The sequence below is a fragment of the Chaetodon trifascialis genome, chromosome 5, assembly GCF_039877785.1.
Source record: "Chaetodon trifascialis isolate fChaTrf1 chromosome 5, fChaTrf1.hap1, whole genome shotgun sequence".
NCBI lineage: Eukaryota > Metazoa > Chordata > Actinopteri > Chaetodontiformes > Chaetodontidae > Chaetodon > Chaetodon trifascialis.
In genome coordinates this window covers 9765857-9789673 of record NC_092060.1, presented here as the reverse complement: position 1 = coordinate 9789673, position 23817 = coordinate 9765857, and the positions used below count along the sequence as shown (strand labels likewise).

At 44.9% G+C, this 23817-nt stretch overlaps 4 protein-coding genes across 8 annotated transcripts in view; 2 read left to right on the top strand and 2 right to left on the bottom strand.

The window, feature by feature from the left end:
- The window catches only part of psd2 (pleckstrin and Sec7 domain containing 2), a 33278-nt gene extending 29009 nt beyond the window's left edge, over positions 1-4269 (top strand). For both annotated transcript variants that reach the window (XM_070962388.1, XM_070962389.1), the window contains 3 exons: positions 213-357; positions 647-790; positions 1259-4269. In XM_070962388.1, coding sequence (XP_070818489.1) covers positions 213-357; positions 647-790; positions 1259-1480 — 511 coding nt within the window. In that variant the 3' untranslated portion in view covers positions 1481-4269. The remainder of the gene's footprint in view (positions 1-212; positions 358-646; positions 791-1258) is intronic.
- ctsf (cathepsin F) overlaps positions 1-23817 on the bottom strand; it is a 113522-nt gene that overhangs the window by 24294 nt on the left and 65411 nt on the right. Inside the window, exon 15 of one of the 3 annotated variants that reach the window (XM_070962393.1) lies at positions 6769-10358. The exons of 1 other annotated variant lie outside the window; for it this stretch is intronic. The gene's annotated coding sequence lies outside the window, so the exon portion shown is untranslated. Of the gene's footprint in view, positions 1-6768; positions 10359-23817 lie in introns of those variants that run through there. One more of the 3 variants, XM_070962396.1, reaches the window with a different exon arrangement.
- purab (purine-rich element binding protein Ab) lies at positions 10365-13599 on the bottom strand. Its single transcript, XM_070962398.1, has one exon. It carries the CDS (start codon positions 13528-13530, stop codon positions 12685-12687), a length of 846 nt encoding a protein of 281 aa, XP_070818499.1. The 5' UTR covers positions 13531-13599; the 3' UTR covers positions 10365-12684.
- The window catches only part of nrg2b (neuregulin 2b), a 55383-nt gene continuing 48587 nt past the window's right edge, over positions 17022-23817 (top strand). For both annotated transcript variants that reach the window (XM_070962391.1, XM_070962390.1), the window contains exon 1: positions 17022-18201. In XM_070962391.1, coding sequence (XP_070818492.1) covers positions 17790-18201 — 412 coding nt within the window. In that variant the 5' untranslated portion in view covers positions 17022-17789. The remainder of the gene's footprint in view (positions 18202-23817) is intronic.

Here is a 23817-nt window from a genome sequence, read left to right as displayed (position 1 = left end):
AATGGACCAGGCTTTTTGTTGTTGGAGAACCCGTGCCGATGTGGCCAGACAACAGTGCACAACAAACAAAATGTCCATCACACAATTTTGATTGTATCCCCTGACTTTACTTTCTTCTCTCTCTCTCTCTCTCTCTCTCTCTCTCTCTCTCTCTCTCTCTCTCTCTCTCTCTCTCTCTCTCTCTCTCTCTCTCTCTCTCTCTGTCTCTGCAGTAGTGAGGAGGAGATGATGTCTTGGATCTTCCGGATAAACCTGGTGGCAGCTCTGTTCTCCGCTCCAGCGTTCCCTGCCGCCATCGGCTCTATGAAGAAATTCTGTCGGCCAATCCTGCCGTCCTCATCCACCAGACTCAACCAGGTACACTCACACAGTTGATGACATCTGTTAGGAACAAGAGCATCTATCACACTATGCTGGCCTGTATTTTACTCTAGAAACACAATATAATATTGTACAATAAATGTCTAGTTATGATCGATGTTTTGTACATAATATAAAGTTCATCAGAGCAGCATGCACCATGCTTCGACATTAAAAATCTCTACGCTGGGTTGGGGCGTTTTTACATAGTCTATTTGTGTCCGCTTGCATCTGATTGGCTGTGTTGGGGGTCTTCTGGTTTTCCTCTGGCCTGTGATTGGTGCAGGATCAGCAGCTGCTGAGTCATGAGAGCAAGCTGAAGCAGATGAGCCTGGAGCTGGAGGAGCACCGGAAAAACTCGCCCTCAGCCGACCCCAAAAGCCGAGAGTGGGAGGAGTTCCGGCTCAAAGAGCACTACCTCACGTACGAGGTGCAGATTCAGTTAATTTGCCTGTTTCTTGTTCTTATTTATTTATTTGTAATTTGAAGGGCAGCTATGAGGCCAAAAAGCACGACAGATGGCCAGTGTCACTGCTGTTTTCTCTCCTTACCCATTCTATTTTAGTCTGTCACGTATGATGTTTCATTTAAAATTATTTATTTATATTTTATTTGTAGCAGTTAGCACATCTCAATTCTCACAATCACTCTTATCAGTTTATTCCATGTTATTCAAATAATGTCGATAGATGGAGCTTATTTTTTTAGTGTCTTAAACTGTCAGTTCTTATTTTAGTGCCTCAATCAAGCAAAATATAAAACGATCCCTCTCAGAATGAAAAATACATTGTGAAGCTGGAAAAAGTAAAGCCCGTTCTGAAGTGTCAGACTGTCCAAACTCTTGTTTCATCTTCTTTTGATCTCCCTCTCCCTCTCCTCCTCCCCTCTCTCTGAGCAGAAGACTCGGTATGAGACGTACATCAGCCTCCTGCAGGCCAAAATTCGTGCAGAGACAGACGACCTTGAGAAGATCGAGGCCAGCGTGATGGGTGGCCTGATCATGGAGGGTGGCCTGGCTGGCCGTGAGTGCCACCTCCGCAAGACGCAGTCCTCCCCGTCCATCAGCCAGGCTCACGGCGGGCTGAATGGGAGGGCCGCTGCCCCAGGACAGAGGAGTTGAGGGGAGGAAGGAGGACCAGAGACCACAGCCCACAAAACAACATCCCTCCGAGCCAAACTAGCTTAATCCTCCAACTTCTTACTACGTTTATTTCTTTTGTTCATTTTTTGTGTTTTGGGCTTCTCCGTTCCTCCTGACTGTCACTATCCTTCCCAGAATTTATCAACCCTAGTGATAAGTTTCTGTCCTTGAGCAATAGATGAAGAAGATGAAGAGCCCGCGCTTGATACCCGACAAGTGACCCCGCCAAACCTCAGTTCTTTGAACTTTTATTATTGCACATTGAAACGATCATAACTGTGATCACTATTTATAACAACATCGTCAGTATTTTGACATGGAACTCAGAGCGATGCAGTCGTCTTTAGTTGAAATGTGTTTTTCGTTATGAGCAGAACTTTGAGTAATTTATAATGTGTTATATTAAGGCCAGATAGAGAACAAAGAAAGACAGACTGGTTTGACTTTGTCCTGTCTGTCCTGTCCTTGTCCTGCAGTCCAGGAGTCCGGCAGTGATTCACATGGAGATGGTACTGCTGTAGCATTTTGGCCTTTTTTTTGTTTACACACCCAGCCTCTCACAGGCGTGTGTACGGACCTACAGTACAGTATGGGTGGAGTGTGGTGTGTGAATGCAACATATCTGTCCCAGAGCTACAAAAACTCTCAAAAGAACTTCTCAGAAGGATCAAGTCCCTGCCATGTATAGCATATTTATTTATTTATTTGATTCCACAAACCTTTATTCGCCCCGGGAAGGGTTTACACTGAGTGTGCTTGCTCTTTTCCAGCAGTTTCCTTCTTGACATTCACACAGTTATGTGCATTTGTAAGTGTAAAGGAGCTGCCAAGTGGAACAGTAGTGGTTTGAACTGTTCACTAAGCTGTTCCACCAGAGGAACTGGAGGTTGAGTGCCTTACTCAAGGGCACCTTGACACTAGTTGTTGAGGGATTTGGAGAGTGTTTGCCAGTCACTTATCAGAGAGTCTGTTCTGTGATTTTTTTGCCGCTACCCCAAATACTGATATGTATTCAATTGCGCTGTTTTGTTTTTCTTTCAACTCAAATCTGAACTGGAGAGGATAACGTTACCATGCTCTGTTTTATCCCAAAAACTACCCCTCTTATATCACGAAGGAGAGCACTGAGCTGAAAGAGCTCGTATGTAACAACATATGGTTGGGTGTGAAGTTTCTGAAGATCGAAATGAAGGGCAGAACAGCAAAGTGTGGGTTGGAGGTGTACTGTATGAGTGGGTCAGCCGGTGTGTGTGTGTGTGTGTGTGTGTGTGTGTGTGCGTGTGTGTGCGTGTGCGTGCGTGCGTGCATGCTCTTTTTAACTGGTTCCAGTTGGGATGTAGAAGCTGTAGGCAACGAGAAGATGTAAATATAGCAGGGTCACGCTTTTGTATGAAGACTTTATTGAGCATGTTTGGTGAGAAACAATCCAATGGCCTTCTGCTGAATAAGACCGCCATCACAATCAGGCCTGGATCTCTCAAAAGCATCTTCAGCACAAAGGCAGCCATCATCCTTGTCACAAAAGATGTACCTTTACCTCTTCAATCACAAAATCAAACCCATCTCTGTTCTGATTTACAACATGTAAAATGGACCTATCATAGCTCGTTCAGCCTCTCATTGGGCATTGACCAGTACAGGCGTGTTCCTTCCACTGCCATCCTTCCTAACAGATGAAGATGTTTTTGGGAAAGCAGGCTCTGGCGTCCCTTAGACAGAGACTGGCTGATTGGAGAGTGTAGCAGCAGGACTGCTCCAGCTTATTGGCTAAAGTCAAGAAAGATGTCAGCATACTGGAATGGAGAGGAAAACAGCATCAAAACAACTCCACCAGCAGAGTAGCCATCAAAACATCCTCCACATGGGTGAAGAGGAGGATTAGGAGAAAAGACTTGCTTTCTAAGAGGAAGAGATTGGTTTTCTGTGTAAGACCGCCTCTGCCAGCCAGGAACAGGCAAAACAGTCACCTGGCACGCATTTTTCCAAACAGAGGAACACAACATATTAAGCCTGTTTCTCATGGGAAAGGACTTGTGTACTGTTGTGATGAAGTGGTGAGAGGGGTGGCGGTACTGCTGTTTGTGAGCACCTTAATTGATCCCAAACTAACCACACACACACTCACACACACACCTTTTCTCTTTCTATGTAATTTGCTTATGACACAACTGTAGATCAGTGAACTTGGTGCCCCCTCGCTCAGCCTCGGCGTGGCACAGAAGCACGTCCACGACCTAACCAGAGCTATGGACATCGACGGGATGAACAATCATATCTCTGGCTCTGGACGCAGTGCTTCTGCTGCTTTGTATATCATATTAATAGTGACTGATGGGGTTTACTATCATTTTGGGACTTGGCTGGTAACCTGAAATCCTGGAACCGGATCCTTGTACAGACCAAAATGCTGGAGTGGAGCTGAGTTTTCAGAGAGAGAGAGAACCATTTTATAAAGCTGTATTGTTAGGATAAATAATTGCTTTCTTACAGGGAGACTTCCCCTTATAGTCACTTTGGCTGTTGTGCTAACCATTGTTTCCCAATGTTCTAGGGTAGGCCTGTGTTGTAATATAGGATTGTGACGAAAAATATTTGTTGATTGTTATGTTTTATTTAAAAAAAATGACAACTTCGGCACTTTGATGTCAGCATTGGATCTGTCTTTTTGTTTGTATATCGGAACTGTTTTTTGACAGGATGCTCATACTATGTAAAGGACATATTTACTGAATATTTAGTCTGTGCTTCATAAAGTAAGCTTTTATACAGATGATTGTGTTGGTGATTTATTAACATCGTCAACGGATAGAAAAAGGCTCTCAGCAGTTTGCTAACCTGGGTGTCATGACATCTTTGATATTCTTAATTTGTGTAATGGGAACACATTTTGTTCTTCAGCTGTATAAAAAAATTACAACATGGGTAAATTCACTTTTTTTTTTTTTTGAAGATGGTAAAAATATGTCTAGCCTGCAGTTAAGAGCTAAATTTGAAAGTTAGCACATTCGTCAAATCCAGTATAAAATAGCTGTTAACCAGACCAAAGCATTGAAGCACCCAACAGCCACCGACAATAAACTGTCTGTGAGAGCTTACAGTATCTATCCATCATGGAAACCTTTACAGTGAGCGTCTCAGCAGCAGCAAGTCAGAAGAGCAGATTCACAAAAAGTGCGAGTATGATAGTCGATTTGTTACGGCACACAACACACAGACTACATTAACTTGACAAAAACACACACTTTGAATTCATGTGAATAAATAACTTTAATAGCTTTTGCAAAGCAATGCACGGAGTCCCTTCCAGTAAATGATGGTCTAACACAGAGCTGTACCATCTCCCCATCCTCTGTTAATGCACCACGTCTTGAAGCCTTCCCTCAGGTGTCTCACAGCATTTCTCCAGCATCAGCAGACATGTTGGAGAAGCTCAGCCACAGCAGCTGAGAAATGCTGATTTCATTTTCAACTCATGGCTGCTGATACTTATCAACAGTGTCAAATAGATAAGGCCATTATTATTATTATTATCACTGAGAAACAACTGATCTATAATTACCTTTATTGTTACAGCTGTTTAGCTGTTGTTGAGCTGACTACTCCCAGCCAATACTGGCACTACAAGATGTATGTATGTTGTATTTTTTTAGCATAATATCATAATGGACAATGCTGAGCCTTTTGTATGTGGTAATATTACCACATACAAAAGGCTCAGCATTGATATATTAAACTATATATACTGTATATATTATATACAGTATATATAGTTTAATATTTATCAAATGGATGTCCTGTCCAGCTGTGAGTATATTGGTATACCCCAGGTCATAATAGCATTCTGCTGTAGAAAAAAACAAATATAACATATGATTTGCCCACCCAATAAAAAGCTGTTTTCTTTATCAATTACTTTATCACAAGCAACCAAAAACATACATAATATGTGGTGGCATCACTATTTTTTTTAAAAGCTGTGACCACTCTGATATTATTTACCCCAAACTACCTTTTTATTGTGATTAATGGTAGAAGAGGTTCAATAATAAGCGTTCTTGGAATTAGCATTGCTCCCCATTTTACACAAAATATGCAGTAATTTGTCTTGGGGACATGAACAAACCCTCATACTGTCTCTGCACTGTGGAAGTGGAACAGGGAAGTGGCCCTGCTAGCATGGCTTGATACGTCACCATATTAAGAATAAGGGGGGGCAAAGATGAGCATACAGCATATGTAAATACATATATACTTGATATTGTGTCTTCAGCAACACGACTTGTGTCTGATGAATTTTCTGAAGCTACCACAGTGTTTAAAGATGGACATGAATCTATTAAAAAAAAAACACACACACACAGAGCCCAAAAACAAGAGCCAACAGATAAACCCCAAATGTACTTAAATCTAATTTGACATTCAGTTCCCCTCAGGCTGTAATTGCATTAGTTTGATATCGAACAGACGAATGCAAAGAGGCCGCACAGTTGAAAAAGCAGGGACTGTACTTTTCAAATGAAACAGTGTTCATGTGTTACCACTGCGCTGCTGCCAGTTTAATACAGCACAGGTCCAATTTAAATCAGCCCGTTATGTCAGAAAAGTCACTCCTCAAAGCTTTTATGAACAAAAAAAAGTCTGCGCTTTATTGAACGGTCTAAATGATATCATCGACTAAAATTATTTTATGGCTAAAATTTCACTTTAGCGATGAATCATCTTAAAATGTTAGCCCGGTTTGTTGCCACAACGCCCACTGTTCTCCACAACACGGTCCGACAATCAGCTGGTTGTAATGTTTGATTCACAATAGCTGAGAACTGAATGCAAGGCGCCATCACTTTATTGCTTTTGGTGCACTGACCTGTTGCTGATGGCACACTGAAAAATTCTCACCTGGCCGATAACAGTTAATACTGTTCTGTCAACAGCGTGTCGTCCTTCCTGCTGTGGCAACAATCTGGCACTCTACCTTTGATTTCCACATGGAAGTCACGAGCAGGTGAATGGAGCCCTGTTTCAGATCTGATCTTTGTATCCATCCACTGTTTTTACTCTCATTTCAGCATCAATACAGTGCCTGCACTCTGTGGTCTGATACATGCATCAAGCAGTCTTCACTGATGGCCATTTGAACTTTTTTCAATATTCAGCTGACAGATAATGGATGTTTTTTTATTTCTCTTTTCATTTTAATTCTACTTATTGAGCTGATCCCGGCTAAAAATGATAAGCTGCAGCATTGAGACAGTTGTGCAGAGACAGGGACGTGTGGAATGACTTTTTATTGCGCGATTAGTCATTTTTCAGACAACAACGCTCCCCCAACATTAAAACAAACAGCAATGTACGAAACAGCACACCTCTTCTTTTTTTTTGCCATCAACGGAAATTTAATAAGGTAGTGAGAGTACATAACAGAAAGTAATGAAGTGTAAGGACGCGGGTTATGATGATGTTGAGATGTATAGGATGAGCTTGATGTCAAAGCCAAAGTAAGCACCATCGTCATGTAGTCAGGAAAGGCCATATTTCAGTAAGAAATATTCTAGAAGGGGTGAGGAGAGGTTAAACATGATACAAGAGGGTTGTTATCACAGTTTTCAGACATTTTACCAACTAAAAAAAAGAACAATATCGGTGTAGCACTACTTTATCATGCAATTTACTTTAGTAAACCTTCTGACACACAGACAAAATATACTTCAATAAGTAGAACTCAATACATCTCTGTCCAGCAATAGTCACAAAGCCTGTAATTTATACTCTTTGAATGTGAGATCCCTATCAAAAATAATATGCAGATTTTTATTTTTCTTAATATATCTAAAGTGCAAGTATTTATCCATTTTTATTCAATGCTTTCTGTAAGTATAAAATACAAAGGAAAAAAACAGCAATATGTTTTTCCTGTTTACATGTTATATTTTTCTGAAAGGAGGAGCATCATATATAACAAACCATATATATATATATACACACACACACGCCACAGATAAAATATTTTTGAAAGATACAACATATTATCTCATATGGGGATGGTAAAGGGATTTAGACCAAACGGTGACATGGGATATGTTCATTGTGCATTGACCCCACCCCTTAAAATCCAGGATCCATTCTCCAACATCTTCCAAACATCTGAAGAATGTCTTTAGAACTATACACAGTAGCCTATACAGTCTGCAAACACGATGGACCCTACTACTCTGTGCATGTGCAAACAGAAGACGTGCTGAATGAGCTCCTCTGTCGGTGGTTTGTGATGAGTCATATAGTGCTTGGCTTTGACCAGAGGCTGCGATTGGCTGCGTGATTAACCAGGAACTCTGAATGGCCAATGAAAGACTACAACACTGAAACCAGAAACAGAGCAGATTTGGTTGTCTGGAACACCTTATGGAAGTTCAGTCTGTTTTCATTTGGCAGAGGCAGGTCGCCGCCACCCACACGTCAATTGCGGAAGTTCGCCGTTACATGTGGCTGCTCGGATGCAGTCGGAAACATGAATAATCTCGTGTTCAAGACAGCAGGAGCAAGCAGATGAAACCTACAGCTGGAGCCATCATAGCAATCTGACTTTGAGTGCATGCAACAAGTAGCTGCTGCTGCACTTCTGAGTTACATCTATTACATTTTCCTTGTCTTCCCATTAGTTGAAATGTGTAAGGAATGGTCTGGTCACGTGTTGTGTGAGCAACAACAAAAATAAGCTCTTTTAAATCAAATCTGACGAGACGAACACTGCAGCACGAACAGACAAAAGGCAGGATAACATTAGGGATTGCTACGATGGCTACTGCTGTATGATAAATCAAAAGACGATTCTCGTCGGTGCTAACAGTTTCAGTGCACCATCATCCATGCACGCTGAACTTAGCCAGAGCCACGGAGGACAGCACGCTGACTCCTCACACAGAAAACAAGACGAAAAACATCTGCCTACCATTTTGCATCATGCGAGTCCCAGAAATGGATGACCATGTAACGTGGGCACAACATGGCTGCAAGGTCACTCCGGGTTTTGCTTTGACACAGGGTGAGCTTTCATAAACTGAGAAATCAGATTTAATCACGCTGTTTTCAGCAAAATCACAAGTCCCCCCCCCCCCGTAACTCAGCTACGACCCAAAATGGACGAGTCATGTTTCACAACTGAATCATTCTGCACTAAAAACACAACTGGCCCGGTAACACCAGGCGATTACAGTCTGTAACAGAACAACACGACTTGTCTCTTAATCTTTAAGAAAATGTGCGCGTTTCACAGAGTGAGGCATTCACAAAGTGAACTCTATGAGCAGGTTCACGCTCTCCTTATATTTGGCCATTAGAGAAAGAGAAAAAAAGAAGAAAAGTGTTGTATTTCCAGTCTTCATGTAGCATTAGCCTCCTGGAGGCCTAAATTCAGCCAAGCTAAAGCTAGAACACTTTGGGGAATAAGTGCTGTATCACAACAGACAGTCCAGATGCACGTTGAAGTCAAGATGAACTCAGAGTGACCTCAGATGTGCTTTGCTGGGCACATAGTCATAGGTGGCTTGTACGTGTGTTTAATGGAAATGGGCTTTTTAGAATTCACAGGGCAGTGTGAGGAAATATAGTCATCTCTGCAAGAGGGGGAAGAGATTCCCTGTACTTCTCCAAAACAGAGAGAAAAGTCCGAACCGGGTCTGTCTGACAGCCGGGTCAGTAGGTCGTGGTAGGCTGCTGCTGGTAAGCCCCCACAGTGCAGTGCCAGGCTTCATCAGGCCTCTCACCAACACTCGGACACAAACCTAGGCCAAAGCGTCCTGGAACAGATGGCATTTACTGGAACATTTATCTTGGCTCTGTAGCCACAGGCATAACCAATCAAAGAAAGATCAACTTTTTAAAGCAAGAATTCAACAGGACTTCTCATAGCGTCGCAGCCCAGGTGTGCGTTAGGGAATTCGGCTTCAGTCTAGCCTCATCTATCCCACATGTCTGGCAGGCCCAGGCTGTAACTACATTAGCAGCTTTTCTCCAGCTGAGGCCTCTAAAGCTGCGGCCCATGCAGTCTGTATTTCCCCTTCATGCCACCTAGGCAGCACGCCACTCTGACCGGGCCTGTGACCAGACTCAGCGGCGTTAGCTGTCGCAGGCCAGCCTGCTTTGAACAAAGCTGATGGGTGAACGAACCACTCGGAGCACATCGACTGTTAACGAGCACTTCACTGTAAGCCTAGAGGTCGATGGGGTCAAACAGAAGGAATGGACTGTGTGTCTGACAGAGTGTATTTTGCTGCACAGACAAAGAGCCAGGACCCTTTTTTTTTTAAGCTCTGAATCCTGAGCGGGGAAGAGGAGCAGACCTGAGATCAGAGTCTGCCCGTATCAGAGAGAAGGATTGTGATCCTCATTGTAAAAACAACTACGAACTCCTCTGTCCTTTGGGTCTGCTGTGGCCGATCACTATCGCCCTAACTCAAGTGAAACCGCAGACAAGCCAAAGTCAAATCGGAGTTCACCTGTTCTGCAGTCGGCAGTCCCAGGCGAGAAGGGTCGCGCTCAGGCTCCAAACTCACAGCTTCCTGGCTTCTAATGACAGGAGGCCTTGTGCAGTTCTAGACACCATTCAAAATACTTTAGAGGCCTCCCAAACAGTCAGATAGCAACAAGAGGCCTCAACAGGGAGAGACTGCATATGTGTGTGTGTGTGCGTGCGTGTGTGTCAGCCACCCCTGGACCCAAGCACGAAGATACTATTCAACCTCAGTGTAGGCCACTGCAGAGAGGCTGACATGGAGACAGAGGTTGTTGACTGTCTGTGTGTGTGTGTGTGTGTGTGTGTGTGTGCGTGTGTGTGTGTGTGTGTGTGTGTGTGTGTGTGTGTGTCTGTGGGAAGGGACAAGGGGGGAAAGGGTTTCTCTCTGAGGTGACTCCATAAGGGGACATAAAACACCCGAACTAGTCTACGTGCACTGACAGACGGACAAGGCAGCCTACTGGTTTACAGAACGTGACAGGAAAAAAATACCTCACTACTAGTCTGACTTTTTTTCCCACTTTGAAGCAAGTGCTTGAGACTTCACATTTCGGAAATATAATGCAGATGCATCAACCTCATCGTCATGCTTTCAAATATCAACTAGCCTATACATTTTTGCGTCTTTTAATAGTCTATACACGTGATACAATGCCGCTATTGGCACGTACACAATATTGCACACTAATATGAAATGTCCTACGCGGGTCAGTCCTCTCAGCCCGGGAGGGAGAAACCTGACGTGTTTCGGACAACGTAACGTGGAGAAAAGAACTTTGAAGGAAAAAAAAAAAAGAGCATCAGAATAAAAATAATGCAAAAGTGAACGGCGAGGCCCCCCATGGAGCGATCAAGGGGCTGTAGCACCATAAAGAGATAGATACTGCCTCGGCCCTGCACTGATAGGCCTCTACATCCACTGAACTGCACTCAGACTGACGGCATGGGACCGGCCGGCTGGCCTGCCTGGCTCTGTAACAGCATCCATCTCAGCTCTGACGAATAGCCTCATCCAGTTGCTCCTGATTTTGTTTTTGTTTTATTTTTCTCCTTACAACATGGTGCATATGGTGTGCAAAGCCACCCGTAACATCTCCAGATGAATCTCCATGGGGTCCACTGAGGGTCGAACCCAGCACTGCAAGAGGTGGTACATCCTGGGTCTTTCTCCTGTTCCAGGGAGACACATCTCTACTCTGTCGAAGGCCACCAGGCCAGGGGTGCTGCTAGGGATTCTGGACTCCAGGGTGCCATGCTGGCCCCCTCCCCCCCCACACCGCCAAAGTGTAGGTAAGGCAGCACCCCGTCTTTCTGAAGGAGCAGCTCGGAGCTCTGTTTCTGCCCACTACCACTGCTGGCCCCCAAACTCCCAGCAGCCTTTCAGCGTACTTTTGCTGTTGCCACCCATGCTCCCTGCACCGCAGGGGTGTGAATCCCGCAGCCCTGGTGAGTATATACTTCGGCCTACATAACAGCACTCGTAAATGAAAACGTACAGCGGTCGAGGTCACAGACCATCCACGTGAGAACACGTAAACGAGTGGAGTGTATAAGGCACGGGTCGTAATGACGTCAGAGAGGATGCGTTGCCTCGCCGCGCGCTGCGCTGACGCGTCTCTATTTTTTTTTTGTTTGTTTGTTTCCACGCCTCGCGCTCCCACAAGTGGACCTCATCCTTTTGCATCCCCCACCCTCCCCCCCACCCCTCCCCAGAGGAAAAAACAACAAAGTAACAGAAAGAATAAACGTAACCCACAGAAAACGTGGGTGTCTTAATAAGGATTTTTTTTACAGCTGATTCACAAAATCATAATTAGTACATCTAAGTTAGCACTTTTTTCATTTAAGTTTATATGGACATGGTGCAAGAGGGTTGATATTCAATATAGTAGCTCAGAGATAGATTTGTCCCATTTGTTTGAGGCGCACAAAATAGGCTGTTTACCTTTGAGTCTCAGCATTTCCAGAACGGCATGATAGAAATGCTTTCATTAGCCTACAAGGTTTTAGGTCAAATTAAAGACTAGAGCCTACTTTGCCAAACTTCTTTTCAAAACATGAGCCTACACGCATGCTGACAGGTGTTTACAGGCCTGCAGTGCTGCGTTCTGCAATTCATACACTTTTAGAGCGCTTTCATATTTATTCTGCGTACCTTTATAATAAACTATACATCTGGTATCAGATTTTGGTTTCATAAAGTCCATAATATATTCTCTTTGTGCTGATGTCAAATATTCGTTCTACATGAAGACTGTCATTTTATATAGTAGACCTCTGGTTTTATGTTCGATTAAATCTTAGCATATGACCAGTTTGAAAACATTTAAACATTTCTCTTTTTTTCTCGAAATAGCTTTGATGTGTGCAAAATCTGTCGTTTGATAGAGATATAAACACTCTGTTCATTGTCATTTAAATCAAGTAGGAAACAGTTCATATCTTACAGTTCAATCCTTGATAGCAGCGGCTTACTGTTACATGGGTGGTAAGTGGAGTGACATCCAGTAAAATGAGCGAGGAGACAGCAGAGGTGCTGCCATGTCTGTGGAGGTTGTGTGTGTGGGGTGATTCCCTTGGAAATTCTCTTCCTATTTTACAGTTAAAAGTCTGGTTTTCTCCCAGAGTTCAGTTTTGTCTTTGCTGTTTCATTTCGGCTCTCTTAAAATCCGCGTCAGTCATCGTCGCCGTCATCTCCGCCGTGCGGGCCCTCAGGTAGCAGTTCGGAGGCCCGTTTCTCTCTACTCCTCTCCTGGATCTTCCTCATCTCCTCCGCGTATTTACAGAAGGTGTTGCCGAATTTGGACCACACTTTGCACGGAACCGTGATGGAGTTCCGGTACGTGGGCTTCACCTCGCTGACCCGCATGAAGACCCCATACTTATTGGAGCCCACGTCGAAGAAGAAGCGCTTGTTGTCGACCGTGAGCGAGGTGCCCTCCGGGAGCTCCGCCGGCTCCTCGTCCACGCCGTAGTCGTCAATGAGTTTGGCCAAAGCGTCGCGGAACTCGATGAGACCCTGCGCCGGCAGAGCGATGGTCTGGCCTTGCGCGCTTCCCAATCCGGGCCCCCGATTAACGGTCTGTCGGATCCTCAGGAACCGCCCCCTCTGGTTCTCTTTCAGATCCATGTAATATTTCCGATTCTCCCGCACCAGGAATTCGCTCTTGAGCGCCCGCCGGGGCTCATCCTGCACCATGTCCGGGTTGGTCGGGCCCAGCTGGGCGTAATGTTCGATAAAGTCGCCGAGATAATCGCGGAACTCCACGGCGACCGACATGGAGAGAGTGAGGCGGCTCTTGTTTCCCCCAGCCCCGACCTCGGCTATCTTTAGGAAGCGGCCTTTAACATTCTGCTTCACGTCAAGGTAGAAGCGCTTGTTCTGGATGTCGACGCGCTTGGAGGCGAGCTCCTCAGTGTCGTGCTGCAGCCGGGACATGGCGCCCATCGCACCCGGGGGCAGCGAGCCGGGGCCTGCGGTGGGCCCTCCGTGGTCACTGCCACTGTCTCTGTCCGCCATGATGCAGCCTCCCTGCTTTACCTTCCACCGTCTCCCTCTGCCTGCTGCAACCTCGACTGCCCGTCAAACCACTCCGCCGCTCTATCGCGAGACGTGAGAGGAGAAGAGGATGAAAAAATGAAAGCAACTGTAGTTAGTGTTACTGTAGTACTCCGAGCGGGCTGCGTTCAAGACACTCGCCGCGTCTTTGCAACGTTTCACAGAATCCTCACTTCAGCCTTCACCGTGTATTGCAACCGAAAGTTAACCCCCACCCACGTGAGCCTAAAACATTGCAGCACTGATACCAACCTACATAGATAGATAGATAGATAGATAGATAGATAGATAGATAGATAGATAGATAGATAGATAGATAGATAGATAGATAGATAGATAGATAGATCACACCTGTCCAGTAAAAGTAATAGATGGCAGAACAGGAACAAAAGTCGTATCTGATGGTGACTGCTTTATGCGTTGGGTGTTTCAGCACCATGGACAGTTGTTTGGGGCTTTCAGCACCATGGACAGCGGACCCGGACAGTCCCTGTGGAAAGAGACACACACACACACACACACACACACACACACACACACACACACACACACACACACACACACACACACACACACAGAGAGAGTGAGGGGGAGTGTGGTGAAAGGGAAATTTCTGAATGAATAGATAATAGCAGTGTGGGAGTTTGAGGGACGGGGCTTATACACTGTGAAGCTTCATGAATCATTGCCCTATGACTGGATTGGACTCACACATAGAGAGAGAAAAAAAAACTGCGCGAATTCACACACAATAACTTTACATACAAAGTAGAAACTCTTCTAAATAGGGTTTACATTTTTTGAAGATATAATTATTCATCATGATTTGGGTTTGTCTAGTTTATTTCTCCTCATTTCAGGTGAGATTTTGTTTTGTTTTCCCACTAGCTTATATTGTTTCAACATTTGTTGAAATCTGACTCACTTCTGCTGTTATGGGTCATATAAGGTACAACAACAGTGAAGCATCCCCCCAGAGGGCCAGAGCAGACCTCAAGCAGAAGAATGATGCAGGGAATTTGGTGGATGTTGAGCATATAACAGCTAGATGGCATTAGGAGGCTGTGGAATAATATTAATTATTACATTATTTGTGTATTGTTTGTGGAACAGACTTTTTAAGGACATGTGTGAAATGAGAACACGTCCTGCAGCAAATTCTCCTCACTGTATCAGCTGACATATGACAACAAAAATCACAGTGTCCCAAATAATGATTCTTTTAAAACTCACAAGCTTCACACGTGCCTCCATATGATTAAATGTCCTAACACTGATTTAGCCCCACATATGAGTTTAATCTGACTGATGATCTGAAAGAAGGGGGGTCAACGTGGAATAGATAGAAGAGATATTTTTAGCACATGCCCAGTCATTTCCATTGTTGTTTGAGCAGATAAATCACAGATGTCCATTTTTCAGAACCATGTATGAGCATACAAACAGGTGGGATTTGAGTTTGCTCATGAGTATTGCTAGTGATGTAGAAATTGAGGGACTGCAAAGAGGAAATCTGGGACAGGTGTACAAAGATTCTGTAAAATAACTGTAACAGGAAGAGCTGCTCTGTCTCTGACAGCAAGCCTATCACGAGAGGCCGATCGAGGTAACCTCATCAACATCCTGCTGAAATGCAACTGCATTACCAAAAGCAGACCCTCTGTTAATTCAAGGCCCATTTAATTGTCATAGTGCACCACAGGGCTGCACAGTGAAATGTAAGTTTAGTTCCTTTATGGTGCACAAGAAAAATATTTTTTATGCTGGATTGTGTGGCATGAGTTGAGGAGTCTTACAGCCAGAGGAAATTCCTGCAGGGTCTGCGAGTATCAGGGGAATCATGGAGGTGACAGCGGTGACAGTCCTACCAGGGTCAGTCAGCAGGAATCGGCTTTACTCCCCTTCACTTCGTCAACGATTTGCTTTCAAGGCTAATTTGGAAATTCTTAAATTGTAAATGAGGTCTTTGAATGGGGGCTCTAATGAATGCACGAGCGTTTGAATGCATGAAGGAGAGACAGATCGGTGAATGGGTGGGCAGTGGGCGGAGAGGTTAAGAGGTGTGGGTGGGTCCCTCGATGAAGGGCTGTATTTCCCTGTTGAAATGCTGCAGTGATCCCCAAACTGAAGAAACAATCCCAGTAACCTGGAACCATCAACATTTGACTAAGAAAAGATAAATCCTGCACATCTGATAACATCTAGCAGCATGGGCAGCACTGAACCTGTATTTCACTTCCCAGTAAAAGATGTCCACTCTAACCCTAACCCCCAGGTTAATACATTACAGTGAAGACGGACACATGCAGCGAGGAGACAGCTCTTCATTGCAGCAATCTGGCTGTGGCCTTCAGTCTCTATGGCGTCATGTGACTGGCCTGTTGGGACACAGCACTAAACCTGTCAAGGCTTTCAGAACCATGGACAGAGACTGGTCCCCAATGTGACCCTGCTAATGGTGAAATGGGTGGATGAGGCCATGATGTAGGTGCATACAGTGATGACATGGGCTCTTATACATTTTTTTTCTCATCTCAGTCATCTTTAGTAAGAAAAAAAAAAACCTCTGCACATGTCCTCTATATGACACTATATTTTATCCCTTTCTCAACATGGACAATGAAAGGCTTTCTGACCTCTGGCGAAGGGCGCTCAGCTCCTCGCGGGGAGGGAAAGGCGAATCTTATGAATGGTTTGATTGATGGATACAGAGATGGAGGCAGGGGCTGGTTTGCTATGGAGGGAGGAGGGGATACTTGTGGTCACCATAAAAAGCTTCAGCATATTTGCAAAGCTCTCGTTTCATTGGTGGAGATGTATTCAATGAAAAAAGCGGTTTTATTAGCTGTAGCTGAGCAGGATTGGCAAAGGATTTGGGTAGAATGTCTTTCCAACCTAATACCTGCAGGGTGGGCTAACTGGTGCCCCCACGTGTTGCCACAGAGTCCTTAAACTGTACAGTATCCCAAGGCAGTATTAGTGAACTGCAATGAGTCGAATTCTAGCGTGGAAAATGTCAGGTGTTGGGTGTGCTCTCCTGCAGCGTGCAGATAGCGCATATGTGTCTGAGGGTATTTAAAGCTGAAATCTCCAAACTCCCAGCTCGCCTCGACATGCTGAGGAATCCATTGAGAGAATTTCGCAGCGTTAGTCATCGCAACAGCTATCCGCAGTGTGTGGAGTAGTCGCCTATAGCCTCTCTTGCACCTCTTGCACTGGAGATCCACAGTGGGCGCCGTACAAGGCTCGGCTACAGACGCACTCCGTGCTGTGTCTGTGCACTGCGTGCGTGATTTCTCTTGCACCCACCCGCAGAGGTTTAACACAGGCGACCGGCATGGTCACATGCTGCTTGGGTCGGTGGCGGTGTGCCGGTGGGTGCCCGGGTCATTAGGGTGTTTGCGCAGGACGTGGCGAGCCGACGCCAGTGACCGGGCAGGTGATGTTTGCTCACGTAAGCCGCTCGCGTTTGATGAGGGGCGCAGGGGACGCGGCTGGAGGGTGCGCGCTACTGTTGCATCGCCTCACCGGATAACCGCTGCTATCTCATCCTGTCCGTCTGTTCCTCCCCGGTTTTCCCCTCTCTTTTTTATTGTGCTTACCAACTAACGGATTCACAGGACCGGGACTCTTTTGACCATCGATATAAGTGGATAAAGGACCCGACCTTGCGTGTGCGTGTGCGTGGAGTGCGTATCGTTTCTTGTGATTCCCCTGTACGCGCAAGCTGCTTTTTTCCTTCCAGAGAGGCAATGCGCCCACCCATGCGATGCTAGCCTATTAGCCAGAGAGAGAGAGAGAGAGAGAGAGAGAAAGAGAGAGAGAGAGAGAGAGAGAGAGAGAGAGAGAGAGAGAGAGAGAGAGAGAGAGAGAGAGAGGTTTCAGCCCTGGAATCGAGAGGAGGCTAATTTACGAGTCTTGTTTTGCCTTTCAGGAAAAGAGGAGATAAGAGGGGGAGGGTGGTTGGTGAAGGAGAATGCAGCAATCACATTTTTAAGCATGCAGAAGCGGGCCGTTTCCGGTTCCTAGGCTGGTGTGTCCCCCCCATCCGAGGCCAGCAGCCGTATGGGGAAAGCAGCGGCAGACACAGATGGCATGGACACTTCCACAAGGTCTGCCGCTCTGCCCTGCCTGCTCTGCCGGAGCCCGTTCGCCGCCGTCTCTCTCTTCCAGCTCGCTCCGCCGCCCAGCAGCACTGCAGCACAGCACAGGCTGACGGCATGAGGCTTGATCCAGTGCATTTCTCCATGCTGGTCATCGGGGTCTCCTTCGCCTGTTACGCCCCGAGTCTCAACTCCCTCCAGGACCAGGCGTACCGATCAGCCGTGGTCATCGAGGGCGAGGTGCGCTCCTCCCCGGAGAACATCTCCTCCCGGGAGCCCTACAGTGTGAATGTCAAAGTGCTGGACGTGTGGCCCGTCAACAGCGGCGGCCTCGAGAGGGAGCAGCTCGTGACCGTCGGGGACTTCGGTTCTGAGGCCCCGTGCACCACGGTGGAGAAGGACCACAGATATATCTTTTTCATGGACCCGACCGCCGAGCCCTTGGTATTCAAGGCATCGTACGCCCCTGTGGACGCCAGCGAGCCGGAGCTGAAGAAGGATGTGGAGAGAGTGTTGTGCGAGGACTGCGGTAAGTTTAAGGCTTCTCCGTTATACCTGCCATGCACTCACACCGCACTATAAGGGCCACTGAAGCTGCCATGGTGATGTAAGGAGACAGTCACCGCTCTCTGGCTGCGCGTGCGCGTGCGTGCTGTATATAATGTGTCAACGTGAATACACACATGCATGCGCGCGAGTCAATTGACACTTCAATCCTCCATAACCCGGTCACCCATAATGAAATGAGAAGCGTGGCAGGGAACGCGTGTGTGCATGTGTGTGTGTGTGTGTGTGTGAGTGAGAGAGAGAGAGAGAGCGGTAGAGAGACAGTGACATAGTCAAATGTCTTAGTTAAAGCTCAGTAAATCCTGGGGTTAAGCCCCAAACAGCAGGGTCCTGCTGATGGTCAGACAGACACTGATGATCTGTGGATACTGAAACTCCCAGCAAGATCTGCATCATCACATCTTTACAGTGAAGTAACCTGCATGTAGCGTCTTCAGGTGGAGAACAGGCAGAGCAGTGGCTTCTGTGTGTGTCAGAGGGAGAAGCAGCAGGCGGAGCATGTGATGGGAATCAGGGACAGCAACCTTATATTGAGGTAACCCCCTTTCCAAACTTTGTATAGTAGCCTACAGCCAGTTTCACATGTCAAATCCCTCGCTGTTCCATATCAGAAATCGTGGGAGAAATCCTGACAGTGCCGGCGTTGACTGTAGTGACAGTCTGTGGGAGGTGGTAACAGTTCAACTTGTTGCAAGTTTATACCACGGATATCTGAAATTGTGCTCTTTTTTGCAGTCCGCTAAACAACAGAAACTCCTGTAGCGCTTCCTGGTTTTCCAATCACAAATTTCTGTGGGAAGAGTCAGAAACTGTGTGCAGCAGCTGGGCAAGCCTGCAAGAAACTCAGTTTAACTCATCGTCATCAGAACAATGAGTTAAACAAACAATCAGCTTTTAGAAATGAATAATCTGAACAGGACAAAACAAGACCTGGGACTATATGAGGGTTGTGCACTTTTTCTCTTTTCTTTCTCACATTATCGCCCTTCATTTCTCTCTGACAAAAGACTTGAGTTGACCCCTTTCCTTACCAAAGGTAATAGAAAATTTCTAGAATCAGGGTTGGCCTAAATAACACATAAATGGAGCCCTCACACAGCGTGATTCATGTATATTGCTTATCTTATTATACGTATGCAATCTACTAGTTGCAAATGCTCTCAGGTATACTTTTAGCTACATTCCTTGAAACACAACACTGACTTGACGCACAGTGTCTCCATGACCCACTCCACCTGTGTTTTCATGCCTTGCTTTTGATGATGATATAACTATGATTGGTACCAGCTACACCTGTGTTCACCTGCTTGTCCTGTGGTAAACCTGAGTGAGGAAGCACACAGACAGGAAGTGACAACTTCCCTCACTGCACAAAAGAGAGGGGAATAAGATCGTAACTGTGGAAGTGTCACACATTTCTCCAGTACAAGAGCACAGCTGTAAACCTTTCGTCAGCTCTGTAACTTGAATGTGAGGACAAAACTTTTGAAGCAGTGTGATTATGTGAAGACTCATTTTCCATCTTCAAATGTAGAATCAACATAATTTCCATGCAAATGTCTACAAAGTGTTAAATGCAGTAGGAAGTAACTCAGATGTTTTAACAAAGGGTTCATCCAGCATTTGAGCTAACAACGTGATGTTCTATTTTTACCTCCGTGACATGCTAAAATTATCAAGTCATTTATTTATGACAGTGCTTTTGCAATCAGGCTTCAGTTGAAAACACATTTTCCAGGCAGGGATAAGCTCAGGAGAGGAGATACCCACTTATGAGCTGATTCACCCTGTGCACATGCACGCCTGCACGCGTGCGCGCACACACACACACACACACACACACACACACACACACACACACACACACACACACACACACACACACACACACACACACACACACACAGAGTCAGATATACAGAGGGAAACACAACCTAATTAGACACTGCAGAGTGTGGGGTGACACTATAGATGCACTGTGGCAACCAGCAGCCTCTGAACTTCTGTTTCTTTCCCATAATTGACAGGATTCATCCGCTAAAACTAATCACAGAAGTGTTAAATCCATACCCAGAAATAGTTATGAGGTTAAAGGAACACTTCAACCAACGATGTATAATTTCTTTTGACAATCATTTGCACCTAGCAGCCTTAAATGCTTCATGAAAATGTTTGTACTGCATTTCTTCAGACAGTTCTGTTGTGGTGAAGTTGAGTGGGGACCCAGTTTAACAACAAGAAACCAATATTCAAACTTTAGATCTCCTATTGCAGCACAAATGCAGCTTCCCCTGTCTGCTTGTGTGCTCAGTGTGACCTCAAATGTGGAAACTTTTTGTGAAGTATTGCAAATTAAGCCTCCCCTACAAAGTGCCTACAACTGCTTATTGGCCAGGACTCTCCCTCAGTTGTAGCTCAGTCATGGGCTACGCTGACACTTTTCATTGGGTGGATGCAGTAATGTCAGGGTAGCTGGTGAATGAGCTACGGACTCCTGGCCAGAGAGCAGGCTGGAGATGTGCATGAGAGGGAAGTGTAGAGATATTTCATTTGAGAAAGAAGAAACTGAAACTGCAGTTTACAGATGGGTTGGGGTAAGGGGCGTGTCTGCAGACACACACCCTGGGCCTAACCAATCCCAAACCTAGTCTAAACACAGCCAGCCAATCACAGCCAAACTGTTGGAACACCCACTTCTGTACACACCCCCACTAATTTCTGTCCACACACTGGTTTTACAGCAGCCTTTTGGCCACAGTTACCAGTTTCTTCAGTATTATACTGTGAAAAGCTGTGTTTGGGTTGAACTAAGCAAACAAGTTCTCAGCTGAAACTAGCTGAGAGTCGCACAGGCAATGTATACAATTTTGTGTTGAAATTGTAATGAATAATATTAATTGACAATTACTATTTAATAATTGTAATTAGAAAACCGTAATGTTAATGTTCAGTGTTTACCAACTGGGTGCAGGTACACCTGTCCCCTCTCAAACACTTTGGTAATCCAGTAAAAAGGAGTGTTTGCTGTAGAGGGTCGAGGAAATGAATGGGGAAAGATAGAAGATGCATTTCCTTAATGAGCAACTTTGCCATGACAGTACACACTCTTGTCTCGCGTATATATCAAAATATTTAATATGAGCAAGCATTCACTACGGCAGCGCCAGAGTGCCAAACATAAAGAGGATAATACATTACAGTGGCTTACAATGCAGTATTACCATTTACTCTGTTTATTCTGGTTAAACATCACTGCTGCCTTATTGATGCATTTCCATTTGTCAGTTTGACCTTATTGCAAACATGTCAGCGAGCAGTCATATAAAACAGTAAAACAAGAGCAGCCACTTTAGCTATTGTTTCGCTTGCAACAACCCCGATTCCATAAATGCTGGGATGCTGTGTAAAATGTAAAGTAAAACTTACCGACAACGGTTTTACAAAGTGTCCTGAGCTCATGTAGTAATCTCCTTTATACAATCATGTGTTCACAAAGTGGTGAAACTTGCTCCAACCTCGCTTGTAAACGACTGAGTCTTTCCAGGATGCCCCTTTCATACCCAATCATGATACTCTCACCTGTTACCAATGAACCTGTTCACCTGTGGAATGTTCCAAACAGCTGTTTTTGCTTTAGCTATTCCAACTTGTTTGAAACATGCTGCTGCATCAAATTCAGAATAAGCAGATATTTACAAAATCAATGAGGTTGATGAGGTCAAATATTAAATATTTTGTCTTTGTACTGTTTTTAATTGAGTATATGTCAAATGATCACATTTATGTTTTACACAGCTTCACAACCTTTTTGCAATGGTGGGTTGAACCATTCTGAAATTCAGAGACTTGATATTTCTGGGCTTCATGAATATGAAAAGCCACATGCGCCTGCTTTGTTAACTTCAATACCAACAATGATAGAAATACTAAACCAATACTTGTTTAAAACAACTGGTTATTAGCTTACTGGTGACGATTAATTCAGACTTTCTGCCAATGAATGTTGACATTTACAGCAAGCTACGGGTGTGCAAAGTTAGAGGCACAGACCCCTCGCTGTGAGAGAAGTTATGAGACAGTAAATCTTCTTTGCACAATAAAAGATAGCAGAGCCATCTTCCAAAAGCAGAGCCAATGTTGATTAAATGGCGAGAGCAGACAGGTTTCTCTCTTACTGTTTATGTTATTGACTCTGCCATAACTTATTCAATAACCTCTCTCCACTCCACCCTCCAACCCACACCTCTGACCAAAATACACAGAATCCAGCTTGATGATGCAAAATTGCAGATTAGACTCTGCAGAACTGGCAGCGACAGCTGATGTGAAAGAAGAGTGCAAACTTTCCTTACACAGAATTCAAGGCTGCAGGAGTTGAAATCGATGGGCAGTCTTTGTTCTGTCCTGGACAACTGAAACCACATGTATGTCTCCGCTGAGCTTAGCTGGCCTTCACTGCCTTTCCCTCTCTCCTCTCTCTCTGTTTTACTCAGTGAAAATAAGTGTGTGGACCGCTCACACTCCCATCTTGAAAAGTACAAAACCAATCCTCTTACATCCCAGGCAGTCTAAAGCGTAATGTAGGTCTGCTCTGATCATTGCTGTTGGCATGCCTTTTGAGATACATTGACAGTTTCTTCCTAAAATAGCTTTATCTGATGCCCAAACATGCTCCTGTCACTGATGCTGTATCTAGTGCTGCATACCTCAACTCTCACGCTCTCACTCGTTCTGTCTGTCTCCTCATGCTGGAGCTGACTGTAGCTGGAGTGTGTGGTTCAGCTTATGTCTGCCCTCCTGTCAGTCAGCCACACTGAGAAAGAGAGCGAGAGAAAGGGAAGGGGGGAGTGGAGATCTTCAGCTTTGATATTACAAATAGATGCTACAATAATGCGTGCTGTCGAACTTCCAATAATAGCCAGGGTCCCACTAAGCTCACTGTTTCATTTTATCTAGACTGTCTAAAAATGGATTTAATGCTATTCTGTAAAATACTATAGTGCACCTTCTCCTTGCTTGGAATCATTGTGCTAAGTGCTGACGTATTTAGCAGCGTAATTCAACATTTTAGGAAAAATGCTTCCTGTTTTTTTAGTGAAAAGAAATCAATCACATGTGTGTACATCAAGTGTGGACTTGTAGGACGGTTAGTTCAAAAATATGCCTACCAACTCCTCTAAAGATCACTAATCGCCATGCTGTATCTCCTTTGTGTAAACCATGCATGCACAGAAATGTAAAAACAATTATTTGTGCTGGGTTTCCCTAAGTCTTGTTGCCACAGTGAGGTTGCCAAGTTTGCTACTGTTGTGCCTGTACAGAGACCCGTGCTGCAGCCTGAAATGTTGTACTGAACAAATGGATAAACTGTTGTTCATCAAGAAATAGTTAAAGCACTCCTGCTACCACTGAGGTTTTGGGTCAGTTATCAAGCTTTAGAGGTGTGGGTTTGTATGTTTTTCTTTTCACTTTGGACAGACAGGCTATCTGTTTCCCCCATTTCCAGTCTTTATCCTGAGCAGCTAACTGCGTTGTGGCTTAAACTCTGTACTTACTGTAACACACAAACATGAGGGTG

What these genes read in the sequence shown, in the direction of transcription:
- purab (XM_070962398.1), bottom strand. Translation starts at nt 13,530, where the DNA reads ATGGCGGACAGAGACAGTGGCAGTGACCACGGAGGGCCCACCGCAGGC.